The sequence below is a fragment of the Centropristis striata genome, chromosome 11 (assembly GCF_030273125.1).
Source record: "Centropristis striata isolate RG_2023a ecotype Rhode Island chromosome 11, C.striata_1.0, whole genome shotgun sequence".
Taxonomy (NCBI): domain Eukaryota; kingdom Metazoa; phylum Chordata; class Actinopteri; order Perciformes; family Serranidae; genus Centropristis; species Centropristis striata.
This window is the reverse complement of record NC_081527.1, coordinates 22157685-22174919: the sequence shown is the minus strand read 5'-3', so window position 1 is coordinate 22174919 and position 17235 is coordinate 22157685. Positions and strand designations below refer to the sequence as shown.

General features: G+C 40.5%; 1 protein-coding gene across 2 annotated transcripts in view; it reads left to right on the top strand.

Annotated features, from left to right (window-relative positions):
* The window catches only part of smg7 (SMG7 nonsense mediated mRNA decay factor), a 28758-nt gene extending 22311 nt beyond the window's left edge, over positions 1 to 6447 (top strand). For both annotated transcript variants that reach the window (XM_059344242.1, XM_059344244.1), the window contains 5 exons: positions 455 to 541; positions 1917 to 2064; positions 2148 to 2327; positions 2549 to 2709; positions 2787 to 6447. In XM_059344242.1, coding sequence (XP_059200225.1) covers positions 455 to 541; positions 1917 to 2064; positions 2148 to 2327; positions 2549 to 2709; positions 2787 to 2897 — 687 coding nt within the window. In that variant the 3' untranslated portion in view covers positions 2898 to 6447. The remainder of the gene's footprint in view (positions 1 to 454; positions 542 to 1916; positions 2065 to 2147; positions 2328 to 2548; positions 2710 to 2786) is intronic.
* The last annotated feature ends 10788 nt before the right edge of the window (positions 6448 to 17235 follow it).

The following is a 17235-nucleotide window of genomic DNA, read 5'->3' as shown; positions in this document are numbered from 1 at the left end:
AGCATCTAGTCTCCCCCCAGCATCTAGTCACCCCCCAGCATCTAGTCTCCCCCCAGCATCTAGTCACCCCCCAGCATCTAGTCACCCCCCAGCATCTAGTCCCACCCCCCAGCATCTAGTCTCCCCATGCATCTAGTCCCCCACAGACCTGAAGCCACACTTCTCCATCTCCTCACTGTTCCACATCCTGTTATGAGTCACAATCAGCTGACTGAATGTACCAAACAAAAGATAATTAACACTTAACACTTCACAGAGTCTGAAAGTTCAATATGACTCCTCTTAATATTTTCTTCACCTGTGAAGTTTGAATTTTGATATGAAAAAAAATAGATTTTTCTGTTTTTGTCTGAGACTGACAGGAGGCACTTGATATATTAAAATATATTAGACTTAGCTCTACAGTGTCTGTCTGTCTGTGTGTCCTCATCCGGTCTGTCCCTGGTCTCTGCAGCTGCCGAACCAGACCAGGATGGAGAGCGGGCCCGAGGTTGTCAGCCAGTCGTCGTCTCTGCTGCCCATGTCTGGCTTCCCCATGCAGGTCAGACTCAAGCTGATTGCACTTCTCAGAGGCTGTTAGACTCGCTTCATTAACCAGACAACCAAACTAACAAAGTGACTGTGAAGTCTCTTGGTTTGGTTTCTCTATGTAAACTCTTGGTCTGTTGGAAAGAATATTTTTTCAATTTTTACACTTTAATGTGTTGTTGGAGAGTTTTTGATCCATTCTGAGGCAAGGCAAGGCAAGTTTATTTGTATAGCACAATTCAATACAAGGTAATTCAAAGTGCTTTACATACACATTAAAACAGCAAGACATAATTGAAAACAGTAAAAACAGTCAATTAAAACAGGGAAATAGAAATAAAAATATAAATAGGATAAAATAAGTTATAGCAGGATAAAAAAAGAGAGATAAAATAATAAAAAGCACAAGTCAAACATTGTGTAGTTAAAAAGTAAGGGCAGTAGAGTAGAGCAGATAAGTGTTAAAGTTAAGAGTACACTGCAGTAAACAATAGTGTTTTTAGTCCTGATTTAAAGGAGCTAAATCATTGTTCACACTTTGACTTGTTAGAGTTAAGTTGAAAACGTGCAGAAACCACAAAGGGAACCTTATATCCATAGTTTCTGCTGTCAGGCTGATTTAAGTTGTAAATGAACAGTTTGCAGAGAAATGTGAAGTTTGTTGTGACGTTGTTCAACCACCAGATGTCGCTGTTGATGTTTACTCAGTAAACATGGTGTTGATTTAAAAACCTGAATCAGGTAAACTGCAGAGATTTTTTTTGGTGTGTTTAAAAAACTAAATTAGAAACAATGAGATTGCGCCAACTTACATTGGTTCTTGATAAATAAATGTGAATGTGTGAAAATATGCAGGACTTTTGTGTGCAGGTGGGCAATAAGGATGGAAATCTGTCTGGCATTTTATATCACTAAATTGATAAATATCTTGATTTATTTATTTGTTTAGTTGACAGGGACATTGCACAGCTTCTTAGCTGTACTAAAGTCAGCTACAAGCTCATTTTGGTTGTTGTAGAAAAAAAGGAAAATAAAATATGATTACGAACAGTACAGTGTTCGTGTTTATACATGATACTTGATAGACGTTATTTGAATTTGATTCAATAACCAGACAGGAATATTAATGATTTTATCTGATCAAACTGTTCAAATTCTAAATATTTAAAATTTAAAATATAAAAGAGGACTGTGATTTCAAAGAAGATCAAGTTCATTCAAACAAATTTGTGAATGTTGAATGTGTTTGAACTTAGAGTAAAAAATGACCGTTCGACCTCCAGCTGCCGAACCAGAATGATTTGTTTTACATCTTTGAGCTGTGACTGTTTACTGCGACTCAGACGGTGGTTATCTCCCAGCTAATCCATCAGTATCTTTGTGTTCAGGAGTACAACCAGAACAGCATCTTTAGTCAGGCCTACAGGAACCTGCCGCCCAGCTCCAAGCCCGACGCTCCCATGATGCACGAGGGGGGGGCCCTCTATTCCCTGTTTGAAGTGAATCCCTGGTCCCCCTCCCTCCCCGCCAGCTCTGGTACGTCTCGGCCGTGCAGTTGAAGCTGTGAGGTGTTTATGTTTGATCCTTGTTCTGATGTGAAGCTGTTCTCTGATTGGCAGATCACTCAACCCCAGCCAGCCAATCCCCTCACTCCTCCAACCCCAGCAGCCTGCCGTCCTCCCCGCCCACGCACAACCACGGAGCCATGCCCTTCTCCAACTTCGGGCCCATCGGGACTCCGGACAGCCGCGACCGCCGCGTGGTGGACCGCTGGAAGGCCGACAAGACCGACAAGACCGGTGAGGATTGGGCTGGGTCCAGAGAGACACAGAGACAGGGTTCAGAGGGTCTAGAGTCCAGAGAGACAGGGCTCAGAGGGTCTAGAGTCCAGAGAGACAGGGCTCAGAGGGTCTAGAGTCCAGAGAGACAGGGCTCAGAGGGTCTAGAGTCCAGAGAGACAGGGTTCAGAAAGACCAGAGGGTCCAGATGTTGACCTGTGGATGGTTTTGTTCTGGTTCAGGAGCAGTGAGCGGGTTCGGACTGGACTACCTGCCAGCCGCGGCCTCCTCAGCAGCGTCAGACTCAAGCTGGCACCAGGCGGGGCCGACGGGCAGCTCCTGGACCAACCAGGAGTCTCCGATGGAGGAGTCGTCCTCCACCGTGCTGCTGGACAGACTCAAGGTGGGCCGTTTCCCCAACAGAACGCTGTAACTTATTCTGTTCTGTAGTCCAGATGCTAACTCTCTGTTCCCCTGCAGTCTATCTGGTCCAGCTCCATGATGCAGCCGGGCCCGTCGGCGCTGGAGCAGCTCCTCCTGCAGCAACAGAAGCAGCAGCGAGGTCACGGCGCCATGAACCCACCCCACTGAACGGTAGGCCGAGGCGGCGCTTTGTGTCCGGAAGTCAACAAAAACCACCACCAGGAGAAGAACGGGAGGAGAAAAAAACAGAAGTTTGACGAAGACGAGCTCCAACTAAAACGGAAAATTAAACCGGCGAGAAAAGGTGGAAGCTGGGGAGGCGACACCCCACCCCCACCCCCTCGTCTGCCGAGGAGCGGTGACGCCCCTCCTGGACCGGAGGGCGCGGGAATCTCTTCTACCGCGGTGCCACGCACCACGCCACTGTTGGGTTTCCTTCAACCCGCAGAAACCTGAACATTGAGGAACATAACCCCCCCTCGCCGCCAACACCGCCCCCCCCTGGTTTTGGACAGACGCCACGCCTCCACAACTCCTCTCCCGCCGGGAAGAACTTCCTCTTCCTTTGAGACAAAATAATAATAATAATAAAAAAAATAAAATGAAGCGACCTCGTGGACGTCTGCTCGGGCCGGTCGGAGCGCCGGTTTTTAGTGTCTCCGCCGCCGCAGACTGAAGCGGGTGCGCTGCGCGGGAGATCGAGGACGCCGTGTTGGTCGGGTTCAGGGAGGAGGTCAGGTGTAGCACCAGGGGTCAACATAGACATCAACATTTTATTACTGAGGAGGAGGAGGAGGAGGAGGAGGAGCAGCTCTCTGCAGCTCGGGGTGTATGACGAAAGGGAAGGTTTGGGTTACAGCTATATAAATATATAAATAAATATATATTGCCATAGTTGGACTTTAAGCGGGCCTTGTCTCTTCGCCGCGTTGTGAGGATCGGGGCGGGACGCTGCTTTGTGAAGCCGGGTGTCACCTGGACTGACGGAGAGCCCGGGCGCCGGGCCGGCGGGACGCGTGACGGGACGGATGGACGGACAGAGGAACAAGGGAAGCGGGCTAAAGACACAAACACCCGTCAAATCTTAGGGATAGTATTACCGTTAGCTTCAAGAGATTGCAGATATTAACACAAACAAACTGTATTTTGTGATTTGTTCGTAGCAGTTTTAGCTTCTCGCCCTCTGGGGTGGTACAGGTATGTCTATTAGCCTCCTGCTTGAATATTTTTGGGGTTCTCTTTCCTCTTCCTGTTATTTCTTTACTTAACAAAGAAAAAAAAAAAGCAAAAGATGTAACCCTGCTCGCTTACTTAACCTGCATTCACTGTTTCTTTATGTTCCTGCTCTGCCTTCTCACCACTTTACCTGGTTTAACTGTTTCACCTGTTCCGTTACTGCAGCTGCTGCAGGGGTCAGACAGAGGGGCAGAGAGACAGAGAGACAGGCAGATGTGCAGACAGACAGGCAGATGTGCAGACAGACAGGCAGACGTGCAGACAGACAGGCAGACATATAGATGTACGTGCAGACGTACAGACAGACAGACAGACGTCCAGACAGACGGCGTGCAAATGTACAGACAGACAGACAGACAGACAGACAGACAGACAGACGGCGTGCAAATGTACAGAGAGACAGACGTGCAGACGTGCAGACAGACGTGCAGACAGACAGACAGACGGATGTGCAAACGTACGGACGGACAGACAGACAGATGGACAGACAGACAGTTGCTTGGCCTGAATGTTTCCACTGTGTTTCTATGGTAACCACTACTGCAGCTCGACCTGTACAGCTGATTTTTAAGAGTCATAGCGTCTGGAAGCTCTGCAGCTTTTCTTTCACCTGTTGACCTGAAGGTCCTGACAGTTACCCCGAAGGTCCCGACAGCTCCAGAGAACCACAGGAACCAGACTCTGGAGCTCAGAGCTCCCTTTGTGACGTCACGTTTCCCTTCATGTAGAATCATGAATGTGAGTCCTGCAGTGGAGCGATTTATTATTTAACCCATGACGGATCACGGTCCTGATTTTTGGATCAAAAGTGTGGAGATGACGGCGTTACGGTTGTGTCTTTATTATGCGATCTAAAAACACCTTTGACTCTGCAATTAAAAAATGTTTAATGTCAAGATATGTCTGTTTAAAACTGTGTGAATGTAAATCAGAACCTTTTATTTACTGTTAAAACTTTTGGATTAAAAAGCAAATTTAAGGATTATTTTTTGATTCACATTATTACAATTTTAATCACAAATTAATTTTACTTTTACATTTTTTAATTGCAGTGTTGATCTGTCATCTAATTTTTCTCTTTTTGTGTTTGATGCATAATAATAATAACATAAATAATGCAGCGAAAGAAGCAGAGTTCAGCGCTCAGCTTCAGCTTGATCCACATTTCTTTGTTTAGTTGATATTTGCTGTAAAAAAACAACAACCCTCAATCGATGAATCAACTATTTTCTATAAAATATCAAGTAATTACTTTTGAATCCAGTTGTGTGTTGTTACATCAGAAAAGCATCAACAGATGTACAGAAGCCCAGAGGGACAAATCTGATCACTTTCATCTTCTGAAAATAATAAAATAAAAAGTTCACTCTTTCTTTTGTTTCATCTGTGAAACAGAAAAAAATATCCTGATTAAAAAAAGTTACTTTTATTTTGAAAAATGGGATTTTTTATTTAATTTTTATTTTTTTCAACTGTGAAAACAGGTTAAAATGTGTTTTTTGTTTGTTGGCACGTATAAATCAGGATGGTTTTTCAGTGACCATTTTTCATTTAAAAACATGAAAGAAGTTTTGGAAGATTATTTATTGTGACGATCATTTTTTTCACAATTTTTCTTTTGGCAGTATATTTTTTTCCTCCCTGCGCTCAGGACAGAAGGGACAGAACTTTATTTTGGTTTGAAATATATTTTAAATGATAATTGACCCAGAAGACAAACATGAATGCTTCTTTTGGCTTTTCATCTTTTTTTCAGAAGGAAAAAAACTCAACAGTAACTTCTAAAAATTGATTTTGAAAAAGGACAAAACTTTCTCCTGTACTGAGAAAAATGATTCAAACAAAACTATTTTTACGTCTGTTTCATAGATGAAAGAAAATAAAAACAGGGAAACATCCTGTCATAAAGATGTTTGTTTCGTCTCTTAAAACTATAAATCTTTAATAATTTAGTTTTCCTATGAGAGAGAAACGGTTCTGAGTTCCTGCAGTTCTCTGTGGTGCTTCAGTCCGTCTGGTTTTGTTTCTGCAGCCATCGGTCTGGTTGTTTCAGAGCCAATCAGAAGGCAGAGAAACAGCTGACCAATCAGGACGAGTGCTGTAAGTGACCTGTCCGGTAGAAACCAGCAGAAAGCTGTTTTTGTTGTTTTCTTTCCTTTTCTACCTGAAACGCTCACCGTTGGGTTCCGAGGGGTTAAAAGATAAAAAGCTGTTTTATGGAAGCAGACTTCAGAGACGTGTCTATTTTCCGTGTGATTGTGCTTTTCATGTTGCATTTACAAAATGTATTTGAAAAATAATAAAAGAGAAAATATTAATGAATGTGAGGATGGATTTGGCCAGAGGCGAGGGGAGAGGTCCAGGTTTTTTTCTGGACATTCCAGTCTGTCGGGTGTTTGGAGGTTCAGACCTGAGCTGGTACCGGTTTCTGTCTCTGTGGAGGACTGGTCGGTCCGCCTTTAAATAAACTCTTCTCCCTCCACTCTCTGGCTGTTCTCTTTATTCTTCATTGTCTTAATTCTTTATTCTATCCAGTTTGAACTGGAACAAAGTCAGATCGAAGCAACATAAACCATAAGAAATATAAAAATATTAACAATTTAAACCAGAAGAAATCTATAAAAAAAAGAGCTTTACAGTTTATTTCTGTGATAAACTGGATTTTTGGTGATTCTTATAAAGTTCAGAGGGTTCAACTTTATTTTACTGCTGCGGAAATAATGTGGTTGATAAAAAAAATAAAAAAAAGCTCCAGAGTTCCTTTAATAACTGAATGAGCTGTTTGTGTCCCGTCAGGTCACGTGGAGTCTGTTTCTGTGTTTCTGTCTCAGAGCCGATCAGATAAGATGAAAGCCACCACAGTGAGCTGACAGGGGAAACCTCAAACTGGCTCCATAGAGAAACAATTCAACAGTTTTTGTACGACGGTTTTTCACTGTGTCTACGTACCACAGTGACAGAATCAGCCTGAGCGCCGTACAAAAACCTCCTGAACCTGAACCTAAAGAGTCTCAGCACTAAACTGTCACATTTAACTTCTCAGTTTCCAGAAATGTACTGTTTTATTCTTTACATGGTTTTCTTGTTTTTCTACATTAAGTGCAAATAACAATAAAAAAAGTAAATTACTTCTTTTTTTTTATTATTACAAATGTTAACCATACATTTTTTCAGTATTATTTAATTTAAAGTTTTACTGTAAGAAAACAAAGTTGCTTTAAATTAACATTCAGCAGTATGATGTGTATTTTTTATTTAATCCATTTAAAAAAAATGTAGAATTCATTCACTGTAATTTAACATTGAAGACCATCAACAATTTTAATAAATAATATTAAAAAAACCCTTAATCTTAAAATAAATAAATAAGGCAAATTCAATTAAAATGAGTTATATTTTTATAGTTCTAGTTATATTATTATATTGAGTTATTCTACAGATATATTATTATATAGGAAAGGAAATGACTTAGCGCTTGCTTCAGGTCTACCCTCCGATGGTTCACATCCTACCTATCAGGGAGGTCCTTTAAAGTATCTTGGAAGGGAGAAGTGTCCAAACTACAAAACCTTTCCACTGGGGCGCCTCAAGGATCAATGCTAGGCCCCTATTTACACCACCTCACTTGGCACAATCATCCGCAATCATGGCTTCTCATACCATTGTTATGCCGATGATACCCAGCTGTTCTTTTACTTCACACCAAACGACCTCACAGTCTCGGCCCGCATCTCTCCTTGTCTTGTGGACATCTCCACATGGATGACAGAACATCAATCAGTGGGGAACTGAGCGCACTCCTTGACTCCTTGTCACGGCCCGCATCAAATTCAAAGCCTTGTCTCTTGCCTACAAAATAGCAACGGGCACAGCTCCTTCTTATCTGAACTCCTTTGTTCAGATTCACAAACCCTCCCGTCCACTACGCTCCTCAAGTGAAAGATGTCTGGCTCCTCCTCCGCTGAAGGCCTCTGCGTCTCAAACCAGATTCTTCTCCTCTGTAGTGCCCCTATAGGTGGTGGAACCAACTTCCAAACTCCATCCGTTCTGCTGAGTCCTTCTCAATCTTTAAGAGACTGAAGACCAACTCTTTACTGAACACCTTCACTCTTGATCTACACTGATGACTACGACAAGTATCACACTGGCCGATCTTGTGAGCTATATAGCACTTGCGTCCTAATGGACTCGAACTTAACCCATGGCACTTACTCTTGCTATGTTCCTTGTCTTCATCCTTGCTTGTGTTGTATTACTCTCATTTGTATGTCGCTTTGGATAAAAGCGTCTGCTTAATGACATTGTAGAATATACAGATATATATCCACCGTGTTCTGGATCTACCCCGGGGCCTCCTGCCAGTTGGACGTGCCAGGCTCAGCTCCTTCTTCACCACAACGGTCCGGTACAACGCCCGCATCACTGCTGACGCAGCACCAAACTGCCTGTCCATCTGACGCTCCGTTCTACCCTCACTGATGAACACCTGAGATACTTGAACTCCTTAACTTGAGGCAGTACCTCTCTCCACCCAGAGGGGGCACCATTTTCCGGCAGAGAACCATGGTCTCAGACTTGGAGGTGCTGACTTTGGAGGTGCTGACTTTCATCCCAACCAGCCATCGCACTCAGCTGCAAAGTGCCCCAATGAGTGGTGGAGGTCACTGTCTGATGAAGCCAAAAGAACCACATCATCCGCAAAAAGCAGAGATGCAATTCTAAGGTGACCAAACCGAATCCCTTCCTCCCCCCGGCTGCACCTTGAGATCCTGTCCATGAAGACCACAAACAGAATCAGAGCCAAGGGGCAACCCTGGCGGAGGCCAACACCCACCGGGAACGTGATTGACGTTGTGCCGAGTATGCGGACACAGCTCTCACTTTGGTTATATCGGGACTGGATAGCTCGTAGTAACGAGCCCAGTACCCCATATTCCCGCAGTACCCCCCCACAAGACTCCCCGAGGGACACGGTTGTAAGCCTTCTCCAAGTCTACAAAACACATGTAGACTGGATGAGCAGACTCCCATGACCCCCCCAGAAATCTTGCGAGGATAAAGAGCTGAGGCCTCATGTGTCAACGCTGCATATGCACAAAAACATTGCATACGCTGTTTTTCCAGCACACGCCACATGTATGAAAAGTGAACTTGCCGTGAGAATGTGCGGACCGCTCCGCAACCTTTCGAGGTGCCATGAGAATGTGCGGTGACACCGCAAACTGTCTTTTATGCTCTATTTAAAACGTGTTTCATGTCTAAACCCAAACTACACACAACTGGCATTATTTTTTATAGTTTGTAGCTCTCGGAAAATGGAGGGAAAATGCTGTTTTTTTGCTGAGTTAGAAGGAACGTGTGTGGAGGGACCCTTCTGCCATGGTGCAGGTCTCTCTGGCTGCGTTAACAGCCACAGTGACATCTTGTTGCTCATCCCAGAGCTGATGCAACAAAAAGCTAATTTTTCCTTCCTCCACCCGGAGATCACCATGTCCACCTCGCGTGCAGTGGCAGTAAGTTGATTTGCCATTGTTTTGTTGATAATCAGCGGGCATGGTGGTGATTTATAGTCATTTGCATGTCATCTACATATTCATTTGTGGGAGGAGCCGGGGCGTGGCTGGTGGCTGGTGGCTGGTGCATGTGCGCTCAGTTCCCCACTGATTGGGTTGTATCAAGGAAAGGTGCGCTGAACCTGGCGTAAGCACAGTTTGATACATGTGGAGGTGAATTTGCGTACGTACTTTTCTAGTTTTGGGAGTACGCCATCTTCCAGTATGAAAGCTACGCACTCTTTGATACATGAGGCCCCTGGTTCACTGTTCCACGGCCAGGACGGAAGCCACATTGTTCCTCCTGAAGGTTCGGTCGGGGCCTCCTCTCCAGCACCCTGGAGTAGACTTTCCCGGGAAGGCTGAGAAGTGTGATTCCACGGTAATTAGAACACACTCTCCAGTCCCCTTTTTATAAATGGGAACCACCACCCCAGTCTGCCACTCCACTGGCACTGTCCCAGACCTCCACGCAACACTGAAGAGGCGTGTCAACCATAACACCCCAACAGTGTCCAGAGCCTTCAGCATCTCAGTGAGAATCTTATCAGGCAGCTTTTTTAAGACTCTGGGTTAAATAGTTCAGATAAAAATAGTTTTTATGTTGTTTGGATGTTCTGATGCTCGATCGTTACTCAGCGTCTGTCTGACCTCATTTACTCTCCGTTCACTTTTGACGGACAAATGCACAATCACAGGTTCAATGAGGAAAAAGTTGATGATTTTAGAAAAAAAGAAGATTCACCAGAAAATAGGAGGCGATCAGGTAGCGTTATATAAATAGATGTAGATGGGCAGCGGTGGCTCAATTGGTAGAGCGCCACCTACAGATCGGTCCCGACCATGTCGAAGTATCCTTGAGCAAGATACTGAACCCCAAATTGCTCCCGATGCTGTGGCTAACGCCAGACTATATCACAAATGAGATATAGTCTGGAGACCATTTTTCTGTTTTGGAGACGTGGTTTACGATCATCCAGAGCCGTTTATTGGGCGCTGCGAATGGTCTAAAGGGTCTGTACGTAGCTCTTAGCGAGTTCATCAATCAATTAAACCAGATGACGTATGTAGAGTGACAGAAATTCGAGGAAGCATCGAGCAAGAAGACGACTGATGTTTACATAGCCAGACTAGCCCATCTCTATTTTGGGACTAAAATGCTCAATTCTGCTTCTGCAACATTTTTCTGCAGCATGTTCTGGCTCTGGCTGCTCTGTAGTTTCAGCTCACAGTCTACCAGCTGTGTCAGTGTCTGTGAGAGAGTGTTGTTTGCTGATTTGCTTCTCCAGTTCTCGCTTTCCGCAAGATTATTTATTTTTACGCCTAATTCCCCCCTCATGTCATTCAGCCACACACATCCACTGATTTTATGGGCAATAGACGAACTGCTGTGGGTCTCTGGGCGGCTCCGCTGTCCCCCAGCTCGTAGCGAGATCACCGGCGTTACAGCAGTGAGCGGTAGCGGAGCTAGTTGGTAGATTAGGCTTTTGCCAAATCCTCTCGGAAGCAAGGTTAAAACATCAACAGCTAGATCCAAAGAGAGCTTCGCGTCTGCTGCAGCCTCGGCCACCAGTATGAATGTGTGTGAATGAGCGTAGTGTGTAATGTAAAGTGTTTTGGATAAAAGCGCTATATAAGTGCAGTCCATTTACCATTTACCATTTAGATGATGAGAGGACAGGAGATGCTGTTTACACAGAGCAGAGAGGAGAGGACAGGAGAGGCTGGAAACATGACAATACTTCAATATGAAATTGTTTATATATTAATTCATTTTTATTACATTTTTTCTTTCAATTATTATTCATCAGAGAAATTCAACTTTTTTTGTGGTTTCTGTCATTCTAACGGTGTTATTCTGCAAAAAGACAAGTTGGAGTTGTTCTGATTGTGCTGATTCCACAGAGCTGCAGGACTTATAGATTATATAGATTTTATACATTTCAGTGAGAAATGGGGACACAGAGAGTTAAACTGTGAAATAAAACATTGTATCAAATTATACTTTTGTGTAATTTTCTGTTTTTACCTCGGAGCTGAGAAGTTGTTGCCCTGACCGTTTTTTCCAATTTAAAACAGATGCGAATGTCATTTTACTTCATATTTGTAAAAAATATGAAAGTAAACAAATATTAATAAGGTAATGACTTTTATTTTTTTGTTTTTAGTTGATAAAGGAGCAGGAGGAGTTGTTCTTGTGTGCGGCGGCTCCTCCTGCAGATGCGGGAGGTTTTTGTACGGGGTTTTTTCACGGTGTTGGGGTGGTCCCACAGTGATTCAGCCAGCACACAGAGCCGCACAAAAACCTCCAGTCTGCTGCAAAGAGTCAGTTTACAGCCTGGGAACACCAGAATCTGCTCAGAAACATCATGAACATCAACAGAGCTGCTGAGAGCGGCAGGGACTCTCTGGATCTGCTGCTGCGGATCATAAAAACTGTTGGATTTGTTGAGTTTGCTGCGGGCTCGGCTCGGCAGCCGCGTCTCTCTGTTGCTCAAATCTTGGATTTTCTCACATTTACAGACCAACAGCTCACCCAGACTGTGTGTGTGTGTTCCTCTGTTTGTGTGTGTGCTCGCTGTGTGCATATAAAGTGGATTTTGAACCCCTGTGAGCTGCTCTGAGGGGCCTGGCAGCTGGCAGGTTTTTGTACGGGTCTGAATCACTGTGATGCTTTAGTGTTTGGGGACCCGATCAAACTCACCGTCTTGCCTCAAGGTAAGAAAACTTCCTTCACTTTCTGCTTATTAATATGATCAGAATTAATCACATTGACCTCCTGTTCAGCTCTGAAGTTTTAAGTTTTTATGTTTTAAAGCTTAAACTTTAGTGGATCCGTTGAGTCGAGCTGCAGACCTCCTGAAAGACTCAAAAGAGAGACACAAAATGTAGATTTGATATAAAAAGATTAACCTGAACACATCAGGGCTGCACCAGCAGGCTGAAATCTCTCTAAATTATGTTTTCATAGTCTTTAAAGGCCTGAAATGATCCAGATCTGCGACCTGCAGGTCTCAGGTTAGTCCACGGGTCTCCAACAAAGATCACAATAAATAAAGATTAAATTCAGTGCAGTATAAAACAGCTGAACAGCTTTAAATGAACATGTTCGGACTGTTTCAGTGACGAGTTAAGACATTCATAAAAATAAAAACATCTCTGAAAAAACATGTATTTTAATATACAGACTTCAGAGGTTTTAAATATCTGCAGTCAGATCAAATGTTTCAGGTCTTAAAGTTTCCTTTAAACAGACCTGATGATGAATTAATGTGTTTGTCTGCTGGAAAAGTCAAACTCAGACTGTTTATGATTAAAAAATAAAAAAATAAAAATAATAATAATAATAATAATAATGAGAAATAATTAAATCTAATAAAAAGAACATTGGTTTGTACTTTCAGCTGAAATTGATTTATGTTGAATATATATCTGCAGTCAGATCAAATGTTTCAGGTCTTAAAGTTCTGTTTCAACAGCTCTGATATTTTTATTTAATTTGTTTGTCAGCTGAAAAAGTCAAACTATATAATTTATATAGTAATAATATTAAACACTGAAAGCTTCTAATAATGATAATAACTGAATTTTTGCAAAAAGAATCAAATAAAATCTTTTAGGTCTTTAAAAGCCCTGATGATGTTAGTTAATGTGTTTGTTGAACTATATAATAATTAAATCTTCTATTAATAAGATCTTCGGTTTGTTCTTTCATCTGAAATTGATTGATATGAAAAGAAAATAACGAAGTTCAAAGCATTAAAAAGAAAACAAACTCTTAAAGGAAAATACAAAGTGATTTATTGAATCTGTCTGAAAATCCGTTTTTGAATTTTCAGGCTGAAGATTTAAAATATTTTAACATCTGCAGATCAAATGTTTCAGCTCTTTAAAAGCCCAGGTGATCATATTTCGTGTGTTTGTTTGCTGGAAAAGTCAAACTATATAATAATGATGATGATAAACACTGAAATATTTTAATAACATTTAACTTTAATTTGTTGCTTGTTTTATATAAAATGTCTGAAATCACTTTATATGAAAAACAATAGTTTGATATAAAAAGGTTTTTTCCCAAATTGACAAGAAACCTGCAGTAAAATAAATTCTGTTTAAAAACGTTCACTTAAGACTGTTACAATAATAATTATGAAAATATTAAAATTTAACAATAATAAGAACTGAAGTTTGTTGTTTCAGCTGAAAATGATTCATATGAAGAAATAAAATAACTTTGAATAATTCCGATAACTGAACTGTTGTAGATATAAAACAGTGACGTCTACATAGAGACACAGTTTGTTTAATAAATACTGACTGAATCAAATGTTTCTGATAAATATGGAGCTCTGATGATCTGATAATGTGTCAACAATAATAAATAATTCTGTTCCAAGTTAAATAAAAGCATGTGTTCATGCGTTAGTTATGCATGTGTTAGTTAAAGTGTTTGTTTGGTTTATTGTCTGCTGAGAAATTAATTCTAATAAATCTGATAATGGTAATATTGTTTATTGTGATTCCATCTATTGGACGATAAAATCCTTCATATAAGTTAAGAAAACAATTTATAGTTAAATTGTTAAAGAACATTGAAATAATAAAAATATATTTAAAGCACATAAAAATCACTTTACATCTTAAAGTTGTTTTAATTTTTAATTTAAACTTCAACAACATTTAAAAGTTTTAAAATATGAAGAAATAATGTCAGTCCCAACAACATGATCATTAGATAGATTAGATTAGACATGATCAGTATATTTATAATATCAATAATATAATTATAAACTGTGGATAACGTTGTGATTGAGACTGAACTTTTTATTTGTGCCGTTCATATAATAATAATAATAATAATAATAATAATTATTATTATTATTATTATTTCACAGATATTTAATCTTTTCTTCTTTTTTTCTGACTAAGTACAGTACACATTTTCATTTAGTTTAGATTGAGTTTGAATCATTTCTGTGTAAAATATTGTTGTTAAACTTTCATATTGAACCTATTACCTCCCCATTCTGTTACTAAATTGTTCAATTATTAGTTGTTTTTTTGTTGTTGTTGTCACTGTACGGTGAACTTGAGTGATAAGAAAAGCACCTATAAATACAATGTATTATTATTATTATTATTATTATTATTATGGTAATGGTAGTATTGTTTATTGTGATTCCATCTATTGGACGATAAAATCATTCATATAAGTTAAGAAAACAATTTATAGTTTAAGTGTTAAAGAACATTAAAATAATAAAAATATATTTAAAGAACATAAAAATCACTTTACATCTTAAAGTTGTTTTAATTTTTAATTTAAACTTCAGCGACATTTAAAAGTTTTAAAATATGAAGATATTTTTATATTTAAAGAACATAAAAATCACTTTATGAAATGAAATGAAAATGAAAATGAAATTATTATTATTATTATTATTATTATTATTATTGTTGTTGTTGTTGTATTGAGATAAGTGTTTTCAGTGTGTTCTGCTCAGTTTGTTCTGTTTGTTCTGTTCTGGTTTCTGGTTCTGATTGTTGTCTTGCTGCTGCAGATGAGGCTACGGTTCGTCCGACCCTGTTCGTGATGAGTCCTCTGCAGCCTCCCCCGCCCTTTAACATCAGCAGCGAGCCGCTGGGTCCAGATGTTTGTCTGGCTGCAGGTTTCCGTCCGAAGGAAGGCGAGCTGGTCCTGAACATAAAGGGGGGTCATGTGAACGAGAGCGTCCAGGCCGCCGTGCTGTCCCAGAATACCTCGACATACTTCTACGCATCGTTCTACAACGGGACCATCCACTCCTGTGAGCTGCAGAACATGGCGGGAAACCACGAGAACAGTGAGCCGTTATTATTAGTAATAATCATTATCAGTAAATATAACAAGTTTTTATTGAAATCATCACATTGTTCTTCAGGTTTATTTTATCAGATGAAAAATGTGTTTTTGAGTTCAACAGTTTTCCAGTTTAACACAAAAAGGTTTCTGAAAAAACTTTTCACACTGCAACTAAAAAATGTTTTATTTCAAGTAAATTTTTACATTTGTGAATAAAATCCAACATGAAATAGCCACGGATTTGCTTAACTCAAAATCGGAATCACTCAAATTTCCGTGAAACTGACACGGATTTCGCTACAATGCAAGTTAATGACAGTCATATCCCGTGGCTATTCCAACATACAAAGTGATTATGTACATTCACTGAGTGAATATTTAGAAAATAAAACATATATTTCTCGCTAGAAATGTGATCAAAATCCATTTTTATGCAGAAACTAAGTCAAAATATTGATTTTTTCACTAAAATTTTGAGAACTGTCCGCCATGTTTTTTGTTCTGACCGCCGGGACCTTGAAAGTCACGTGACTTGGAACAAACCAATAGGAACAAATATCCATGGAATAGCCACGCGATATGACTGTCTTTAACTTGCATTGTAGCGAAATCCGTGTCAGTTTCACGGAAATTTGAGTGATTCCGTGGCCTGGCTAACACCAGACTATTCTCAAATGAGGGCTAGTCTGGCAACGAGCAATGTATTTCTCCGTAGAGGAGGTGTGGTTTAGGATCCTCCAGAGCCGTTTATTGGACGCTTAGAATGTCTATCAAAGCGTCTGTAGGTAGCTCTTAGCCAATCAGATCAGTTATACCAGATGACGTAGTAGAGCAACAGAGATGGATGTTTGTTGTGTGTGTGTCTGTGAGAGTGTTGCTGTTGCTGCTTTGCTTCTCCAGTTCTCGCTTTCTGCAAGATTATTTATTTTCACGCTTTATTCCCCCTCATGTCATTCAGCCACACACATCCACTGATTTTATGGGCAATAAACAAGCTGCTGCGGGTCTCTCGGCGGCCCCGCTGTCCCCCGGCTGGTAGCCAGATCACCGGCGTTACAATACCCAGGCTAGTGATTCCGTGGCTATTCCACGGATTTTGAGTTAAGCGAATCCGTGGTTATTTCACGGATTCCTGTTAGACCATGTTCATAAAATGTATTGATGCGGATAAAATAATCTTGTTTGAAGTTTTAACATCATAAAACATCATAACTCTTTGATTGTCATTAATACATACACAAACTTACACACACGCAGTTATGCAGTGACCATAAATCAGTTTATCAGAGTAATAATGTAAATAATAATTAATAATAAACTCTATGATCACAAGTTTTCACTTTTTCACATCAGATATTTTTCATGCATGCAGTCAATAATAATTGTGACATTATAAACTGCACATGTTGAAATATGAAGGAATGTTAGAGACGGAAAATTGATTGAAGATTTTATGTGAAATTGTTGCTTTCATGTTTGAAATATCTAAAAATCATGTGTTGTTCAGAAAGTTAACTTTTGAACATGACAATTCACTTTTCTTGAAGCTCATTTCATCGCTGAATGTTATTATATGATATAATGATATTATTATTATTGTACGTATGTTGCTTTTTGTCTCTAACTGTTTTCTGTTTTCACCAACAGTCGACCTGTGTGCCGACACTTATCCAGGTGAGTCACCAAGCAAACAAGCAAACAAACAAACAAACAAACAAACAAACAAACAAACAGACTGATATGTGACATGTGTTGGTTTAGAGGTGGAAGAAGTAATCAGATTACTTTACTGTGAAGTTACTCCACTGCAGTAAAAGTACAGAAGTATCAAAGTACTCAGTAAAAGTACTCGTTGTGCAGATTGTATTTTTTCATA